A 21,687-nucleotide genomic window follows, 5' to 3' on the forward strand; every position below is an offset into this window, starting at 1 on the left:
AGCAGGATTATGGGCTCTGTCCTAATCCCCAAGAACGTTCCTGACTGTCAGGGCAATAAAGCAAAGAAGAGCATATAGAAGAATTTATTGTGTTTAGTTTTATGCCTCTCATGACATCTGTGTAATGCCAACATTATAACAGAATCCAATGCCAAGTTTGGGCATGCTGTTCTAGACCCAAAATGTGTACCTGAAGGGTTACATAGTTAATCCAAACCACAATTAATGTGGTTTGAAAAATCATCCAGTGCTACCACAGCCTAGGTAAGGAAACTAGTATCAGCATGTATTTCTGGGAAAGGATTTACAATGAACTTGACTATATTTATATTTGCAAAATAAACATTGCCTGGGAACATGCTCAGGTAAAATGGAACCAAATTCTATCTAATGTTCAACCATTATCAGGTAGTCTTTGGTTGCTTTTGGCCCAAGCCAAATAATACACTTAGAAACAAGTCGTAGGAACATTTCAGGAATTAGCTCATGTAAGGGATCATTCCTGAGATGCAGGAGTCCACAGAATGGTCCTGACTATGCTTAATTTCTTAACGCAGAACTAGCCTTTGTGTCGATTAAAAATCCTTAAGGGGCAAAACAAGAAATAGAAGTGAAGTTCACTAAAGCCAATGGAGACAAAAAACTGTGCTTCTGTAAAACTGTCCTGGAAGCCTGTTGAGCAATGCTGAACAAAGGAAGCATGTTAAGAGCGTTATTGTTTGGGTTTGTACTTATTTTCCAAATAACTTTTGATTTCAAGAACATTCAATTTACCTGTCCTCATCAGAAACAGATGTTAAAGCAGATATAGTACTGTAAAGGTGTCAAGTAATGTATGCTATTGAATGTACATAACATAATGTCAAGTTTTATATAAAAAACCACCACCTTTCAATTTTAAATAATAAATAATAAAGTAGATGGTAACAAAAAGAAAATTAACTCTTGGGTCAGACTGGATCCTGAGGAAATTCACCAATGATGTTCCCCATCTCAACTTTCACACTGAATAATTACATTTAAAAACCATGAATGTTTTTGAACAATAATCTATCACCATTTAAAACAAATTAACACAGAAGCGTCTCCTAAAAAATGTATGTAAAAAGTATGTGATAACTGGCTCTAGCCCAAAATGTCTTTTTCCTCCCACAAACAGTATTTCACGGGGTTTTTTTCAACAAATAAAACCAAATGAAGAAGAGTTCTTCGTAAGAATTCTTCAAGGTAAGGGTTCTAATAGAAGGACTTTCTAACTGTATTTCTTATCACTTCTGAGCACAGTTAAGGAAACAGTAGGAACGAAGACTTAGATACTGTTATATTCTTAATATGAACAATGACATAAAGTAAGATCAAGGGCAACACTTTAAGTAAAGGCCACGGTTTTGAAATGGCAGCCCCATATGCACATGACTGCATGGTAACAGTGATCACTCTTGTCTAACTGGCCTTTCCTGGAGAACCCAGTGGAGATATTTTATATGCATTTGTGTCAGAAAGGTTCGTGCCCTCATTTTACCAGGAGAAAGGAAAGATATTTAAAAAATTCCTATATTAGGCATTATTTCTGGGTCTTATACACCTTTTGATCCTATTTCCCTGATAGTAATGGTTTCTGACACCAAGAACATAACTCAAGATTCTCGGTACTAGATGTGTATCGCTGTTCACTGGTGAGATTTAGAAAGAGGAAGGCATTCTCTTTCCTTTGGAACTTTGAAAAATCAGCTTGATTACTCTTTCAGCAGGGAGTTCATTACAGCTAAAACTAAAATTCATGTTAACTGTATAATATATCAAAAGGGCTAAAACAGAAGAGATCATTGCTTGTAGCATTCAGCAAGGAAGTAAACACTGATTGTTATGCCCTGTGCATTCCTGATCAAATCTAGGGAGAAAAAATTACTCCAACATATTCTCACAAATCATATCTGAGAACGCAGAATTCATGACTTCACGAATAAAGGTATTTAAAGCTAAACGTTTCCAAAAGTACCCAAAGTAACCCAACACACTATATTAAGGAAAGATGGTATCAAGATCAAAAGCACTTCCATGGCCTCATGAAGAGTCTCTTAAACTCAGTGAGATTTTTTTTTCCATGGTTGACAGCCCAGCCTGGATCAAGCTCTCAATGTATCAACATATACTGTTCTTACCCATATACCTTTCCATACCCAAATTTCCTCTGAACCTAACAGAACTGAACTGTGTACACCAGGACAGGGAGATGCAGCTCTCATCACCTAAAATTATCACAATCATCTGTCTTTTTGTACTGTTCATTAGGCATACAGTAAGTCTTACCTTATCAAGTTCATCAGAAATAGCAATGCCTGAAACAAAACAGATTAAAAAAAAAGATTTAGAAACGTTCTTTCTATAAATATTTTTTACTACAGTAAGTAAAAGTAAGGTTTAATCTGAAAAGTTTACATATTGTTCTCTGCACAATGCTGTACCATACAATGCATCGTACTTTGTTGCATTAGTGAAATTGCCTGGAAACAATATACTCTTAACTTTCCTCAGCTGCAGTATTATCAAAATGAGTTTTCAAAAAACTATGGAAATGAAAACAGCAGATGTGCCAGTGAAGTGACAATGAGCTTAAGTATACTTCTACCTGCTTTCTAAAATTAAACCAGCAATATTTACATATGGACGCATTATTATGCAAATCTTGCCCTGACCAGCATCATAACATCATGCTGCAATTACAGGGCAACATGGACATGACTCTTCTCTCTTTCTCCCTGGTTCAATGTAGAAACAATTCTATGAAAACAGATGGAATTTAAAGAGAGGAAAATCTCAAAGTAAGATTTCACAATAGAATGTAAACCAGTTTTTCTAAACTCTCTGAACAAGAACTTATTTGCTCTTGCCCCTTCTGTTGATGCCTGCCTGAGGCTTTCCTATGCTTGCTTCCATCATGTCATCTAACTCTTTTAATTATGACTATCCTGTAGCACGTTAAATATTCACAGCTGGTCTCAGAATTTTTAACACATCTACATGCCTCAGTCATATCACATGGAGAGATGAAGTAATCATAGATTTAATGCTATCGTGTTGAAAATTCTGATGTATTGAAAGCAAAGCATTTCCCAGGTTCCTATGAGGTTTGACAAGAAACATTTCCAAGTTAGAACTTCAATTCAAAAACCAAAGAAAAGAATCTCCTGGCGGTGGAAATAAAGTGGAGAAGCACCCATGCACAGGAAGAACACACACTTGAAAGTTGTTTTCTAATTCATATCATGTTATTCAGACAACTTCTTCCAAGGAATGCAGGAGATGATATTGCAATATATGTAGTATCAGCTGAGCAGAGAGTTATTCTTTCTAAAATCACACTAAAGATTACAGCAGTATAAGCTTATTTCAATGACATTCTTATTTCTAACTATTTGGTATACTATAACTACCTGAATTCTTTGGGGTTTTACTGTGCTTTTAATCATTAACTCTATATGGTTAATTCTTAGTTTAGATTGCTTCCTTATATTGATTTTTGTTTTAAAAACAGTGAAGTGCTAGGAGAACTGCAATTATAATTTTAAGACCTGATCAACACATACGAAATATGCCAGGAGTTAACAAACTATTTTCAGTCATTCAATAGTTATAAAGTAGATTGTATTGAAAAAGATCCATTTTGCCTAACTCTTCTATATCTCACAGCAATTAACCCATTTTAATAACTTCAGACTTTTATTTAGCCCAGACACTACACTAATGTCCATAAAGTATAATCAGTAGGTTGTACCAACCTGAATCATTCAACAGGACTTTAATGTGTTATGAATTTCTTCAGTCCCCAATGGGCATTTACTAGAGAAAGGATAACTGCACTCCTGGAGGTAATAAAAACATAATTCAAGGTTCTCTTTACTTCAACTTTGAAAACCTGATTTCCATCAACCAGCTCTCCATCACATTGGATGTATTTTGCATAACCAAGGTCAGTCCATTTTACAACCACAAATGTGCTCTCTAAACAGACAAACTACTTTTTCTCAGCAATTTCCCATAATGTTAAGACAGTTCATTTTGTGTTGGTATGGGTTGATTTCCTCAGACTGGAGGTTGGTCCCCTTTTCTTCTGCTTTCACAGATGCTCTGTGAATGGGTCTCTGAAACCTGGGAACAGATGCAAGAGCAACTTTTCCCTGTGCTGACCTACTTGTTAAAAACATTTATTTTCAAGTATAGCTAAAGAAACTACAAGAGATCACCTTGCCATTTCCAAGACGCCATTCCAAAAAATGCCAAATGCTTTTACTATTCAACTGCCTGTGTTGCTAACCAAAGATCAGTACTGAAAGTATCAAATAACAAATGGGAAAAACTATATGACTCAAACAAAAAGCTCTGCTGACTTCTCTCATTAAGTTACATATAAGCACATAAATTTGAAAAACATCCATATTCTAAATGAGTGCTTTTAATAAAATGTTTTTTTATCTAACTCCCATTGGTTCCCCAGAATTTACTCTGAATTTAGAGAAAACTAAGCTGAGTCATCAAACTGACCAGAATGCCTCAAATTTCTTCTTTGCTAAATTGCAAACAGTAGCAAGACACCAAAACTATTTCTTAGATAAGCATGTAGAGAGATAGCAGTTTCTGAGGACATCTTGCCAAAATAAAATTTAAGAAAAAAAAAATGGTTTAGAAAGCTTTTATCTTTGCAATCACAGAATTAAACCTGCAAACTCTTTTTATCTCTCTCTCTCTGATGTGGTATCAAGAGAAAAGAAAAAGGATTTTTGGGAAGGAATTTCTTAACAAGCTTGTTACATCTTGGCATGGTGATTTTTCTGAAGGCAGGATTTACCATACTGTCAGTCATACAGATCTTTATGTTATGGCTTCAGCTCCTTTAACATTAACAAAACCTCATTAGTACAACTCCATTAGCAGAGACTGGGATAAATTAGTCCATAAAAAGGTGAGTGTAAAAAAGCTTCTCCTTTTCTTCCAAAACACTACTGCACCACAAACTTAGGGTGTCCCCACTCTTACCAATTTTCTTTTGCAGTTTCCAAACTGACAAAATATCACAGCTGAAGTTGAGAGGAGGGGGGACTTGCACTCTGTGTGCAGTGGACAGAAAATCACAACAGTGAGGTGATTTTTTGGGTGCAGATCTCAGATAGAATAGTATGGACTCCAGTTTTCACAAAGTAGTTCCTCAAAAAATTAAACTCATTGCATATATTGCCATGACAACACCACCACCACCACCACCACGCAAACCCAGCAAAACACCTTAATCCTGAATCCTGAGAATGCAACTAGAGATAGTCATAATTATCATACAGGAATGTTTAAGACTTCTGTATTCTCTTAACCCTTAGCACACTTCTGACATTTTGGTACTCAAATAGGTTACTGACAGTTACTTTATTTTGAAGTAACACATGGACAATTTAAAAAACTTTAATTTCTACAAAGTAATTGGTAACAATGGTTGCTATTTCTGGTTCCTGTAATTGCTAATATCCAGAGATCAGTGTTTTTCAAAAAGAAAACTCTCTTTTTACTTATTTTGCATATTTGACAACACATAATTGGTTGTGCTCTCTGTACCTTGCATAGTTATTTTCATTTTTTTCTCTGTGGCTTTCATACAACATCAAAGAGGAAAAGATAAATTTTATTTTTCATATATTCTAAGTAGGAAGATGTAATTGTAAAAATCACAGAGTACTAGAGACAAAGGGACAGCCCATTCCATGAAACTACTTTAAATTGAAACAGCTATGTTTCAGGTTTAGGCAAAACACCCATAACTGTAGCCAAAATGTCCATACGCTAAAAACTATTTATTTAACGATTTAGTCACTTCCTCAAAGTGTAGCCTTTTTTTCATCACAGCTTAATCCTAACTACCAGAAAGCTCTAATACCAGAAAAACTGACACACCTAGTTTGTTCAAGCTTGAATCCAATCGCTTTGTTAGAATAGAAGTTACTAGGAACAACTGTTTCTGACTTCCCTCAGCTTAAAGCATTTAAAACCTGACTGCATGATGACGAATGCAGAGAATGGACACGTTAGGGCTGCTTCATCATTGCTCTGCCTCCAGCCACTGAGCAGAGGATTAGAAGGAAACTTGAAAAAGTTCTCCTTTTGTTGGAGAAGGTCTGATGTCAAAGGCAAAGCCTTCAGAAATAAAGGAGTATGGCTTTACCCTTTCTCTTACAGTGGCTGTTTCTCACAGACAACATTTGTTGTAGTTTTATATCATACTATGATTGACAACTATACAACAGTCCTACCATTCTTACTTTTTGCAATGAGAAAGTGCAGCGTTTCAACTAACAGGGTGAGAGGTTTGCTTGCCACCATCAGCTAAGGCTCACAGACAAGGTTTACAGTGGGAATTAGTTAGGCATCTAACTGCCAATTTTATGTCTTTAAAAATCCTCCCTTTTACAAGTAATTAAGGGTGCTGAATTTTGATCAGGCATCACAAGTACCCAGCCTACTCAGCTGTCTGGTGAATTACAGAGACAGAGTCAGGGCACTTGTTTCTACTTTTGAGAGTAATGACCCTCTGTGCTGTAAGGGTGCTGGAACAATGAAGTAATTGGTCTGAATGCGCTTTCACAGTCCTTCAGAAATGCTCCACAGCCACTACTGCCATCTCTGATCAGCAACAAATCTGGAGCGGGGCTGTTCATGCTAGCACAGCCTCTCTCAACTGGAACGCTTTCATTCTATCAATAGCTTGGTTTTTGAAGAGAACTGGAAGAATAAGGTACTCTCTGATTGCAAGAAAGGTCTGGCGCACTAGGATTAAATGAAACATGACTACCAGGCAATGTAATAACAATGCAACTTATTAATATTTGTTATAATTACTATTATCATGCCTACATTAAGCAGATTGCCCAAAAGCATATCTAACTGTACTAGCCATGTACCTTACAGCTTTAAACCAGTTGTCATGCCTTTTTTAAAAATAAGCATGGATTATTAAATTGCCCATACATACACAAAACCATTCTTTACACGGTTATCTCAGATTTCTATTCCAAATTTTCTATCCCTTCAGCAATATGCAGCAGCACAAAGGTTAAGAATGAGGAAATAAAGATGATGATCATTACAGTATCTTGACGGTTGGACTTGATGATCTTAGAGGTCTTTTCCAACCTTAAAGATTCCATGATTCTATGATCTTCTTTCATGAAAAAGCCACCTCCCAAAATGTATCTGCGCCATTTTAACGAAATAAAATCCCTTTTGAGTCTAGAATGAGTATCTTTGACAGTAAAGACTTTCCACTTAGGACATTCTGCTTAATTTCTAGCTTACCAGGAAATGAACTTCTCTCAAAAGAAAAATGAACATCATTACTAACAATTCCGTAAGTCTAAAAAATGTTTAGCTCTTTCATACGCAGTTCTTAGCAGAAGAGTTTTATTTGTTGCTGCTCTTCTGCAGCAAATACAATTAATCCAGTACCTAATGCCTCTCCACTCAGTGGTGTTATTACTTTTTGAAGAGTGATTTTTACACTTCATTGTTCTAAATTCAACAGCATAAAATTAATCTTCAAAACAGTAGGCATCATAAGAGTTCAAGTCTTTTTGAAATGGCAAGTCATAAAATCCCTGCCTGCTGCATTATTCCTGATGAGCTTTACAGTAGCTTAAAAACTTGCAATATATGCTATACACACCTGAAATTATAGAACGGGTGTTCTGATAAGAATGAAACTTGAGAGACATCGACCATTTTTGCTTTTATTTGTGGACCTTTAATAATTATAGGAAGAGATATCACTAAATAAAAATTAGTTGAGATTTTTTTAAGACTTGCATTTTTCTAAATGCACAACATACATCAGACAAGTCTAATGTGTAACCGGTCATAAGAAAATAAAATGCTACTACTTTAATATATGCCAGACAACCATTATTCAGCTCAATGGGAGCAAATAGCTTATGCATTTTCCTAAACATCCAGAAGATGGCCACAGAGCTCCCAATAGCCACTTTTCCTACTTGCCAAACAAAGCCTTCTGGATTTGACATACAGGTTTTGACATTCAGAGTTTAGACATACTAAGACAACCCCAATGCAACTCTGATTAACTTGACAAAATTCATTCTCAGGATCGGTCTAGGCCAGGGAACTTGTGGATGGCTGGACTGTCAACCTCACAGTGCATCACAGGTTCTGTAACAAACTCCAGGACAGAAACACGATTATCATTATTCCACCATTATTCTCCTATCCATTGTGAATCAGGGAAAGCATAAGTCCTCTGGCTGGTGGGACAGGCCATCTCAGATGTACTTATGTTTCCCATGGCAAAACCTCATGCCATACTGCAGCTGGTAGCATAGTAAATTCTAGCCCCTGTACCTCTTTGCACCATGTATTAAACATGAGGTAAATTGAAATTATTTATCTGACATCATTCTTGAATTATAAAGGACATAAAATGGTTGCTCTGTGGCACCAAACAAAACATTTCCCAAAAAAACCCCAATGTATACAAGAACCGAACCAGCTCAGCCATTTCTGTATAGGAACTTTATAATAGATTTGTCATTGACTGTCATAATAGATATTCCTTTACTTACATTGAGTCATTTCACAACTTTCAAAATTAGACATATTTCCTCCAGTAATAACTCAGATATTTTCTGTGAAAGCATACCGAATTGAAACCTCAGAGTTCTTGCCAATGAGGGGCATATGTTCTTACATTATTAAACAACTGTGTATCAAGTTGCTATAGGAGTATCCATCTTGAATTAGGATAATATTCCTCCCAACATCTAGCCATATAAGAACAAGGGAAACAGCATCAACTACAAGGCACCATGCATTAACATATCAGCATACTATACATTAGTATAGTCACTATCTAGGAAACATGGATTTAATTTCTCCTCCCCATGGTGGCTTTAAAAAAATAAAAATAATTAATCCCCATCAAAAAAAATTTGTGCTTTAGACTTGCAGCATTTCTATATCTGAATTTCTTAGTGGCTCCAATGGGGAATACAAGTTCAGGATTAGGTTTGGTGAGTAGGCAAAGAGAAACAAAATGCAAAGTATCCACCAAATATTATGTCCCAGAAACTCTCCTAGGCCAAGGTCATCTCAGAAGAGAATAATCAAAACTGCAGAATCTTTCAGAACTCCAGATTTTAGGGAAAGGTGTACACTGCAGTAGGCTGGTTAGGGTGGGTAGCCCACAACGACCAGTAGCCAAGGACAGAGTCATAGCTCAACCCTCTACTACCCCCTGAATGACAACCTGTTTCTTCTAAGAACTAGAAAGTACCATATCTGAGATGACAGTCACACAAACCCCAGTTCAGCAATAGTGTTAGGGAAACTTTTAGCAAGCCAAGTACTGTTCCAGAAGACAACACTAACTCAGAAAGAGACTCCAGTACTGGAACTTAGAGTAGGCTAGATCAGAATGGCAAATACCTCCACAAAGGTAATTAAAAATTTAACATCTGTAGGAAAAAGATACTTATAACTGAAGTAACAGTGATCTCCTGGCCATATAAGCCCCACTTTATAATTGAATAGCAATAATTATGTTCACATTCTTCCTGTTTCAATCTCAGAAAATATCATTATTTTGTATTATTACTCATACATCACACTAAAAGCAAATGGATTTTATGAGCAAAGGCTGTATCGTATAACAGCTGCAGTACTGTGATAAAATTATCTTCCTTAAAGGTTTGATTGAGCTTATCTAAAAATGTCGATCTCAAAATAAATCACAAACATTGATCTCACACAAGAATAACACGATTTTAAAGTTCAGCCTGAACAGAAGAAAGGAAAAATCCTCTACAGAATACTGATGACTAGTTTTGTGGCTCAATTAGCAGAACACATTTAGGGCTAGATGCTCAACTGATCACGGATAAATCATTTTCACAGACTGAAGTCCATTTCAGATCAACAACTGTGTATGACTGAAAAAAAAAAACCCGCTGAAGTATTATGTCTTAAAACAATACTCCTCATGAGGTGATTGATAAAAGTCTAGTTATATGTCATGTAGATGTACATTTGCAGTTATATCATCATCATCAGAAATGCCTGGTTTCAGTGGGAAAATTCAGAGGTCTCTCATAAATGTTACTGGTATTCCATTCAAATATATCCCCCATAACCAGAATGTAAATCATTAACGGTCTCCTACAGTGTAGATGCTTCTAAATGAAACCCCATTCTAATGTGTTTCAGAGACTGCCAAATGCATTGAAGTAGTTCATGATGTATGTATTAAACTTCTCACATCCCACATACTCGCGGGTTCACCCACAAAACTGAGGACATGATTTTAGTGGTTTGTTAACATATTCTGATCTTTTTTTGAACTAGTTCTACCCTTATTGTTATGCAAGTTTTACTCTTGTTGCTGATCTTCATCCCCATAAAAGATAAACAGAACTTAGGCTTTTACATTTCACTATTTTATGTTTTTCTTAAAGGGGTAAGATCATGCTTGTCTTTCTTAAGCTAGGTATAAACAACATCAACTGATTCTAACATTATGAGAAATAACTGTTTGAGATACTCTGGAAGGACTCAGAGATCTTTCATTGTTGGAGATATTCAAGAGCCATGGACATTGTCCTGGACAACTGGCTCTAGGTGGTCCTGCAGGAGGGGTTGGACTAGATGATGTCCAGAGGTCCCTTCCAACCTCAACCATTCTATGATTCTATGATTCTTTATGGTTTCCAGTAATATTTCCTACTAGATCGCACATGGGTTTCTTATTTAGTAATTACTGATTACTCCCCTTCCAAATTAAGAAACAAAAGAGTACTTTTTGGTTATAGCTAGATACTGTTATTTCTGGGATTCCCTCCATCTAACTGACTTGGATTGGTTCTCAAATAGCCTTGGTTAATATTAACTTACTACCATTTTCTGACCTTAGAATGTCATTGAATTCAAAGCATGACAAATTTGTTTCTTCCCCTCTGATTTGTAGTATACACCTGGCCTTAACATGGATTCAAAAATTACTAACAAAATGTTGGTTATCTCTGTTGAAAGGCTATGTGTAATTATGAAAAAGTACCTATCTCACAGTAGAACACATTGAGTGTCATCAAATGCTGTTACCATGTGTAAATTGAAACATTCAATATGCACACATTTTCAATATGCACTCTAATCCTTAACTGTTCATATAACAGATGCAAAGTTGTTCACAAAGCAGGCCGACTTCATATCTATTTTGCAGCTAGCTCTTGCTAATTTAGTCCTTATTTTTCCCACTCAGAACACTCAGAATTCACTGTTTTCCATCTCCTGTCATCTATTTTTCCATCCTCAGAAGATGGGGAGTAAAGACAGGTATATTCACGAGCAAGATCCTTAGCTATACAGGAGATTTTAACTCTCTATAAAAGGCAAACAGGTCAGAAGGGGAAATACAAGAGCATACGTTTGAAACAGCATGGAACTTTTTTTTCTTACTTATGATCAGCTGAGGAAAAAGGAAGACAGCAATAAAGATGAGAGACCTTGCAATCAAAGAAAACAAACAATGCACAAGGCAAATGCAGTATATTCCTGCATGTTGCTTCACATACCAAAATCTCCCCAAAACAGTTGACTTGATAGTTCAAAATCAACTTAAATGACACACAGCTGATTGGAGAAGCAAACAAAACCCAGGTTTCCCACATGAGTAGGCCTCTGGAAAATGGTATACTTAAATCACCTAGCTCCAACACACTTAGACTATAATTATGGCAATACTCTTCTCCAGTCTCTCAAAAATCATAAGATACTTTTAACATCCAGTGTGAAGTCACTTTTGGTTTCTCACATCTACTGCAGCACAGAATTACTCACATATTCTCTTGATGGGGCTTGGGAGGAGAGCACCAAAAACAAGGAAGTATAGTTTTAATCACTAGAAGGACTGAACATAGGAGAGACCAGACATCCAGGTGCCTGAGCCTCACCTTCCACAGCTTTCAGGCAGTTTTAATTTTGTGTGAAGAGCACGGGTTTGTCCCAAAGCAGATATCTAGACTGCATAGTGAATGAAGCAACAGAAACTAGAGTTTAATTCACAGGCTGTGTCAGTTGCATAGCAGTCAATGAAGCCCTGGAAACCCAATACAAGATCCAAAGCTTATCTTTAAAAATGGAAAAGAATTCCAGGACTTGATGGAAAATTAATTTAACTTCAAACATCTGGTTTTATGTGGCACTCTTCCCTGTTAAAATACTGAATAAAATGAGAGTGTGCTGTAAAAAGCCATTGATAGTACATTGTGATCATTTGCACACTCAACTATTTGTTGAGTCTGGTGCCTGTCCCATACTCCTTCGAAACAAGATTAGTATCAACTGTAGCGTTAGACTCACAGACTTCACGGACGTGCTTGTAGAATCAAAAGCACTGACTAGCCTGCCCAAAAGAAGCATTAACACTGGAGAAGGTAGCTATGGGACCTTGTCATGGCTTTTGTAGCATTCACTACATGGGATGCTTGTTTGGGTACAGCACAGAATGACTTTCACGTGTCTTATACTTCTAAAGTTCTAGACGTGTCTCTTCATTGAAACTCTCTAAGATATTTTCTATGTGCAATCTGTATTCTACCTTTGGGTGAACAATAAAATCACATTTATTTTCAAAATAATTCCTTTTTTTCCCAAACATTTCACATTTTTCATTTTGAATTTTTGTATCATCCTAACATGTAAGAAGTCATAGCACAGAACAAATTTATTTCCTGAAATGATCTGAAAATCAGGAGTACAAAAATGGGTAACAAGGACATATAGCTTAGAATTAATCTGGTGCAAGTGTTTAAATGATACAACCAAAAAGGCTAAAGTGCAAAATGAGTCACAACTATCAAAGAACAAAAAAAGCCACAAGAAAAGATACTATAAATACACTAGGAAAGGAGGACAAAGTAAAATACAGAACTATTACATCAAAGAGAAGAAAAGCAAATAACAGATGATACATAGGGATCCCAGTGTTCAATACTTCCACTGCTTCAGTCTTTACAAAAAAATTAATTGTGGCCAGCTGCTTAATGTTAGTGATTTTAAGAGGAAAAACTGCAAGCCAGATGATGGAAAGCTGAAAGATATTCTGATGACTTAGATACATTCAAGTTGGCAGAATCTTGTGAAATCACTGTAGAGCACTTAACTAACTAGCTGAAGAAACCTCTAATCCATTAGCAACAGTCTTTCAGGAATGGACAGAAAAGGGCAATTATCATATCTTTCTTCAGAAAGAAAAAAGGGAAGATGCGGGGAACAACTAACCAGCAAGCCTAAATCTGACAGCAGCAAGAATATTTGACAGAATTGTTAAATAAACAATTTATCAACATCTAATGGATAGGAAAGGTGATGAGAACCAGCCGACATGAACTTATCAAGAATGAATCACATCAAATCAGTCTAATTGCTTTCTCAAGTGGGAAACTTGCCTAGTGTTTAAAAGGAGAAAGTAGATGTAAAATACTTCAGCTATAATAAGACTTTGTTTACTGTTCTAGATGATACTCCAGTAAACAAATTAGAGAATTACATTCTAGGTGAAATCACTGCAAGGTAGATAAACATCTGGTGGGAAAAAACACACTTACTGAGTAGCTTTCAAGGGCTGGTTGTCAGATCTGAAATGGAATCATGAAGAGGCCTGACAATATTTCCGTTAATGATCTGGGTGAAGAAATAGAGAGCACATTTATGAAAGTGAACTTAGTATCAGGCTGCAAGTGATTTAAAGCACTCTGGGGGACAGGATTAAAATTCCGTATTATCTTGATAAATCATCAGAAAACATCAAGTACTAGCAAGAAATAGTGAAGAATGTTTAATTTGTGAAATAACTCTATGAAAACCTGACTCCAACAACACTGACCAGGTACATTCACCTCCAGTCCAAGTATAGGACCCAGAAGAGCTGCAGTTAGAAAACTCTGTGGCAAAGAGAGGTACAAAATGCTGCAAACTGTATTTTATGTATAAGGAAGACAGAGCTCAGTGGAACCTACACAATATTCACAAGGAAAGACAAAGATGTGGGACTGAAGAATGGATTTAGTCCTTTATTATTGAACTCTCACATCTGATTGGTTTGTATCTCCAGACAGTGAATAAGTAACCCTTTCTGAAATTGAAAAAAAAAAAAAAAAAGTTTCTGTATCTGTGTTAAGCTTGGTTAGAAGTCTCTAAAGGAGAAAGGCTTGAAAATGACAATCGCACCCATCACAGTAACACGGCCAGGCAATGGTGGGGCTGCAAATCAGAGCCCCTCACTGGAGGTGGTTTAGCTCCTTAGAAGCAGACAGACCAATTTACTAGAAATGTATATGAAAAGAGTCCTGTAACTATACTACTATAATTAATATAAATATGAAAATTGGTCAGAATGTAATTGTGGTGATCAACCTAAATCATTTTTGAGAGAAGGAATTTGGGCAAACTAGTTTTCAGTATTTGACAAAATTTAGAAGAATGCTGAATCTCAAAATTCTCCACAAAACAGATCTTCCATTCTTTATTCAGCTCTGTTTCTAATCTCATCATCTGCAATTTCTCCAGTGAATCAAGACGTGCCATGGACAAAATTTAATGAGAGGAGAAAGAAAATATTTCTCATTCAAATGCATCCCAGACCACAGTACATACTTAGTTTTCATGTACCATGGCAGAGAGTACTTTTCATATTTCAATAATTTTTAGTAGTGTATGCTCCCACCAATGTACCTCTGAATTCTCTTCTCCGGGAAAGAAAAAAAAAAAAAAGTGCTAATCTTCATCATATCCATTAATTCTCAGAGCTAGTCCTTACATGAGCATTTTTAAACACTGATCCTGTTTGACTTTGTCTTTTAAGGGATAATACTTCAGTTTCGTTATGAAGTATTTATTTGAGATGCGTTAAATATCTCTTTTAATTGCTTTTGAAAACTGGAAGGAATTAATTGGGGCCAAGGATACAAAATACCTAATTGTTTTTCAATGACAGGTCTGATCTCCATCAATGAGGTTAAGGTTTCACAAAGGCTAATCAAATCTAACTGCTACCTCCCAAAGGAGCAGTCTCACTGCTGCAAGTTCCCACCATTTCCTGTAAACCAGCCTCTTGTGCTGATCTCTTTATGAGATAATTCAGCTCACTAAACTGGCAGAAAACTAATGTAACAAAAAAGGAGGTGCAGGGAAGGTAGTTGCAGTCAGCAGGAGAGCTGCTAAATTATCTCAGACATTCTGTAAACCTCATCATCAGGAATGTAACTGCTGATGTCAATGAACTTGGTCTTCACTGAGTAGAAGACCACCTTCTTGATATGTACCTCCAAATTACAATTCAGGCTGCATGGTTACATTAAAAAACTAAAATCAATCAACTTACTGCGAGACAGATTCTCAAGGGCTTTTCCAAGTTTTTTGCTCTCTTGAAGAATATGATTTAGTTCATCAAAATCATGGTTCTCCGGTTTTGTCCTCCAATCCCATTTAGGATGCTCTATTGACCTTGGCACTAAATGTACACAGATATATAGATGAAGTTTAGATTTGGTAGTTCAGACTCCTACAGTAGAAAAAAAGCTGCACAATGAGTTTACAAGCTCAAGTAACTTGAGTGGAAATTACTTAACTATCCTCCTATTTTAACAGCTGGAAATACTTTCTTCAGTCAATGTGAAGTAAAAATGAAAACATCTATGAACAAAGGCATACTTGGGTTGATTCTTGCAACTGAATTAGTTGGTAAACAGGAATAATTAATATTAACAATTAAAAATACTTAAAATAATGCAATAACAGAAAAATGTAACAAAAATATTGCATATAAAGGTACTTCATTTATATGAAAATACAATAGTGTGTCCTAAGTGCCAATAAGGAAAAATGTCAAAATGAAAATGAGTAACTGGTACTTTTGGCTTTCCTACTCATTTTATCAAAAAGAAAAAATAAATATTTTAGATAAAGCTTTTAAAACAACATGTATATACAATTCTTTTTAAAAAAATCATAGAGTGTAGATAACACAGTTCATAAAAACAGTGAAACAAAGTATGCCCCTATTGTTCATGCTGCACAGCCCATAATCTTTATTCCAATAATTAAACAAACTCAATCTTTGGGAAGTACAATCTTGAGCTTACAGTCTCTTATTCATTATCTATTACCAAGATTTTGATTTAATTTTAAAGTAACGGTTTCTCAACTGCTGAGCTAACTTTATCTACAACAGCAGGAAAGAAGAGAAGGAGTTTCTGAGATATGTAAGACCGACAAGGAACACAGCTGCATTGACTAATATGAACATTTTGAATGATTTGTAGAAATGAAAACAAAAATGATGCTGTCTCTGGAACTGCAGTTTAACATGTTCTTTTTGCCAGTGTTCTGAACTAAGCGATCTGCTGCCTTCACCACCAAATGCAATTGTTGGGTTGTCTCCAAAGACAGCACTGCTGTGCTGAGAACTGCACGTGCTGGTGTGAAGATGATGATGCCTAGTCCACATTCCCAACAGAAAGAATCAGTTGCATTTATCAATGGTTGCTAACTACTCACTTAAAAATATCTTCACAAACAAAGCCTATAATGTCCAATATATCCTGGCCAGCTCTGAAATTTTTATTTACTATTTTGACAGCTCTCAACTAATTTATGCTTACAAACTTCATTTTCATTACATGCCAAGAAGTAAACTTGCAGACTCCTACAGATCGTGCAAAAAAAAAGTGGTATCTTTTTATCATTGGGAATTTCAGAGTGCTTTTATGATGGTAAGGGGAAATTATGCTCAGACTTCAAGTTCTGGTAGGTATTACAAAATGTGCTAAACAACTGTTGCTACTGAAACTTGCTTTATTGCTGACTGTCCTCTGTGTGAATATAGAATCTGCTCCACTTTGGATCAACTCCACAAGGGAAAGTTGAAGTTAAGTCAATAGCCATCTTTTCCAGGTAAAGAAATGGGGCAGTGGAATGTTTAAGTCCTTCGGTCACAAAGCATGTGATTCCATTGCCCATAGACATAAACCAAGCCATCTTCAAATTGGACCTATACTGAGTCTGACAACCCAGAGAATATTCTGATCTGTAACACCCAGTCAGGAACCTGGGTAAGTATTAGGGAAATTAATACATTAGACTGCAATTACAGACATTCTCAAAGACAGCAGACAAAGGAGACATTAAAAAGGACCTACAGAGATAAGAGTAGGAGGAAAGAGATACAGAAAGCCTCAATAAAGAGAAGCGAAGAGAGGAGGAAGTTGGAGTGTCAGAGTCCAGTTCTTCTTTGCGTTCAAAAAAGACAAGTCATGTCTTTCCTTCTGAGGACAATGGAAATAATGAGCTATGGTGGTTCCTAGTGAATAGATACAGGCCTTAAGGTATTAGGGTATGACTAGCCTCTACTCAGACGGACAGCTTATAATTTTCATTGATACTTTTAAATGCCAATAATTTAATTTACAATTCCCTGGTTTAGGAACCACTATGTTCATTCATAGTTATTTAAATTTTTGTGTGACCAAAAATTGCCTCCATTCATAGATCGTAGCATAATTAAATAGCACGACTTCAGTATTTATCATCCTTTTTCTTATTCACAGAAAACAAAATGTTCCATCTAGTATTTTTTCAAAACTTTTACTAAATGTAAATATAAATATTTAGAAAACTAGAAAAGAAATTCTATAATGAGGTGTCTCTATTTTCACTCACCTTTGTTTTATATTGAGATCACATGCTCCTTTACTGCCTGCTTTTTCAGCCAAGTCATCTTCTCCCTTCAGTGTACCAAGACTATTCTACAGTGTCACTCACTCTAGCCTACTAGCAGTTTGACAGACTTTTCTTTCTGTGTACTGAACTCACCATGCTGCAGAAATCTCACAGTACCACCAAAATACAAACAGGCAATAATTTAATATAGTAAAACCATGTACAAAGAAAAACCTTAGAGCTTGCAGGCTGCAGAAAATTTTAACAAGCTGGAATTTGATATGTCAATTTGAAATAAACTACATTTTTCAAAATACCAAAGGACAGAATTTTTGAGAAACCATACGATTTTGAAATAAAATTTGTCATGGGACAGAAGCTGAATGAAACAAACATAAGTTCTACTCAACAGCTGTGGAGCTTTCAGGATCAGCAACTGCCAAGTATAGGGACCAATCCGCATCACAAAAACGAGAGTACAAAGATTCAATCCTTGGGAAGTTGCGAAACTTGTCAAGAGACAATGGCCTGGTCTCTAGTTTCAGAGAAATGTCCCACAAACACAGGAATGTTGGACTGCATCTCACTAGATGGATGGTGGGAAATCAGTCAAAAACATGGTGGAAATCTGCTCCGCATGCTGGTGTACTGAAGTCTGGGTTTCAGTGAACCATTTTGTACTTCAGTGAAAATGTATCACAACAGATATGCTGTCATGGAACATTTCTGAGTTTCAATAGAATTTGTTTCAACAATGAGTTTGGTTCATTCTATTGAACCAAAACTGAGGGGGAAGTGAAGCAGAATTACAAATGACTGAAATGTTTATTACTTCTAGAGAAGACATAGTTGTTCTTACTTACCAACTCTTCCAACTAATGAATGGATATTAAAACTAAAATCTACTTCATTACAGCATGTAGCATGTCTCTCTCCTTTCAAGGTTCATTTTCTGCTTGCTTACAAAATTTTGGTTTTTAAAGTATAAACTTGTATCTTCCCATCTATAAGATCAAGCAGCATTGGTCATTTTCAAATGGATGGGTTTTTATGAAGCATGCAGAAATCTATAAAGACCATATGACCCTTCCATGAGACCTTTTGAAACACATCATCTTCTTCTCTATGTATGAAGTCCATCATATATAATTTCCATGCATATGTCACTACACACTTAGTAAAATCCTTCCATAATATTCTGACTTCTTTATTATACTCACTCATTCCTCAAAAACATCATGTCAGTAATTTTACATCCCTCATCACATTACCTGCCTCAACCTCATCTCTGTTATTTGAGAGATTTATACAACACTTTCTCTTGAAATTATTTGTCTACAGTTCAGAAGACTTATTACATCTACATCGTAACATTTGTATAGAAATATCGAGGTTTTCCCTTTATAGAGCTGAGATTTCCCCATCTCATCTGTGAAGACTGCAAAGACATGCTTTCCAGTATTTCTGATTTTCTGGTGGTGCACCCCCCCCAAACAAATGCACATCAGATTAATTCGCAGACGTGTTATGAATTCTGTCACAAATCAGCAGACCTTTATTTTCTACTGGATGATGGTACAAGATCAGTACTTTTTTTATCTACATATACGTGTCTTTTCAAGACATGATTTGCAGACAGAATCAGACCAGTTGCTCATTAAATCCTACATTTCATTAATCCATTGTATGACCATCTTACATCTCAAAGAACAGAAATATGTGTGTGATTATTGAGCATAAAATTACTTATGCATTTAAATCTCACAACAGCATTCAGATTAGAATCATTGATAATCCAGCCAAACTGTTTTACACAGTACCTGGATATTAAAAGGCTAAGAGAATGATGGCCTAGAGCCCTAGACTGACCAAGGGTAATTACAAGTACACAACGTTATAATTGTAAATGGGATATGGTGAGAATGGTGAACTGAATCAGAGTGAAAGGATGATCTGTGATCTGATTTAATATGAAGGTGGTGAAGAGATCAACCTACTTTGCCTAAAAGTAGCTAGTTGGGAAGAAAGAAGTCTGTTTCACAAACTATTTAGAAACTTCCGAATTTGTTCTTCTTCAAATACAGAATGTGATTGCCTAAACATTTCATTAAATATATTGATAAATACACAAGCGCGCACACACACACACACAGAGCCCTTGTTTCAAGCCTCTTTGCCAGACAACAGCAAGTTCTGCTTAATTATGTTTTTGCACACACCAAACAAGTGGTCAGTAGCCCTTAGATAACAGGGCTTCTTGTTTGAGTGTTTGTTTCGGGTTTGACTGAGATCATAACAGGCAGGAGGACGGACTGGAGCAATCTTTCCAGTAAAAAAGTTGAATGCATAAGGAAGCAGTATCTGTACAGGAATAACATGCATGCTGCAGTCAACATCATCTCTGCTGAAGGAAAAAAAAAATATTTCCTAATTAAATAAATCAATTCTCTTGATGTTTTCAAAGATTCCTATGAAATGACAATTCTCAGTTCTGAATAAACTTACAAGTTCAGGATCATTTGAACAAGATAGGTGTAAGACAAAAGCTCTGCAACAGAATGTATTACAGCTGATGGACTACATTAAATTTTGGGTTTGTTTTGGCAGTTTTGGGGGCTTTTTAGTTTGTTGGATATGGGGGTGGGTGGGTTGGTTGGTTTGTTTGAAACACAAATCTGAGAGCAAATCTTTAGGTCTCAGCAGGCCCAAAACATTCTGTTTCTCAGATGAGTCCTTACTACCTCTTTGGAGAGGCTTTGGAAAAAAATGTACAATGACACCGAAAAGTGTTTTCAGGTACAAGTTGAAGGCACAAAAGAAATGGAATATGTTGTGCATGTCTGGACAGAGTAATAAACGGCTTCTGAACATGCTTGCTTTCTGCTGATTTGAGTGGTTGAAGGGGCATACAGTATTCACTGATTTTGGCAGAAACTCAGCAAAAAAATGTCTTTAAAAGTCAGTATTAATTTGGTTGTTGGCAGAAAATAAGAGAAGTAAGACATAGCAAAAAAGCACACGGCTGAAACCAGCCTCTCTGATAGCAATTAAAAAAATGTAGTTCAAATACATAAGGTATTTTCAAAAAGTTGCAGAGACAAATATTTGCAAGGGTAAGTCATGAAAATAATAGGAGGAATCAAGGTTTAAAACAGTGGTATGGACAAAAAAATAGGAAAGGGCATAAACAGAAAAGCATGGGATCAGATGATAATTAGGCTGGAAAGGACCTCTGAAAGTCTTCTACTCCAACCTGCTGTTCAAAACTGATCCATTGAGGGCAGGTTGCTCAGACTATCCAGTTGAGTTTTGAGTATCTCCCAGGATGGAGATTCCACAGCCTCTCTGGAAAACCTGTTTCAGTGTTTGACCAACCGCACAGTATAATTTTTGTTGCCTCTTGTTTTTTCACCACACACCTTCAGGAAGAATCTGGCTGTCTTCTCTACCACCCTCCAGTGTAACAGGTGATGGTGACAATGAAATCTCCCCTTAGCTTTCATTTCTTCAGGATGAACGAACCGATTTCCTTCAGCTTTTCCTTGTCCATCACATGCTCTAGCTCTCTCATCATCTTGGTGTACTTCCACTAAACTTGCTCCAGTACACCATTGTCTATCATGACATACTCCAGATGCCATCTCGAAAGTGTGAGAGAAACACTGCTGGTTATACTCTTGCTAACGCAGCCTAGTATGCAGCTCACCTTGAGTGCTGCAAGAGCACACAGCTACAGCTGGTTCATATTCAAGTTCTTGTCCACCAGCATCCCAGGTCTTTTTCTGCAAAGCAACTTTCCAGCCATTCAGACCCCATTTTATACTACTGCTCAGGGTTATTCCTTCCAAGATGCGGGATTTTGAATTTGCCTGTGTTGAACTTCATGAGGTTCTTCTCAATCCATTCCTCAATCCTGTTGTCCCTTTG

General features: G+C 36.4%; 1 protein-coding gene across 3 annotated transcripts in view; it reads right to left on the reverse strand.

Annotated features, from left to right (window-relative positions):
- Positions 1-21,687, reverse strand: part of C2H8orf34 (chromosome 2 C8orf34 homolog) — a 205,733-nt gene that overhangs the window by 140,381 nt on the left and 43,665 nt on the right. For 2 of the 3 annotated variants that reach the window (XM_054815640.1, XM_054815641.1), the window contains exons 4-5: positions 15,425-15,553; positions 2,311-2,339 (exon numbers count right to left, since the gene is read on the reverse strand). In XM_054815640.1, coding sequence (XP_054671615.1) covers positions 2,311-2,339; positions 15,425-15,553 — 158 coding nt within the window. The remainder of the gene's footprint in view (positions 1-2,310; positions 2,340-15,424; positions 15,554-21,687) is intronic. The other variant, XM_054815642.1, reaches the window with a different exon arrangement.

This window comes from Grus americana, chromosome 2, assembly GCF_028858705.1.
Source record: "Grus americana isolate bGruAme1 chromosome 2, bGruAme1.mat, whole genome shotgun sequence".
Lineage (NCBI taxonomy): Eukaryota > Metazoa > Chordata > Aves > Gruiformes > Gruidae > Grus > Grus americana.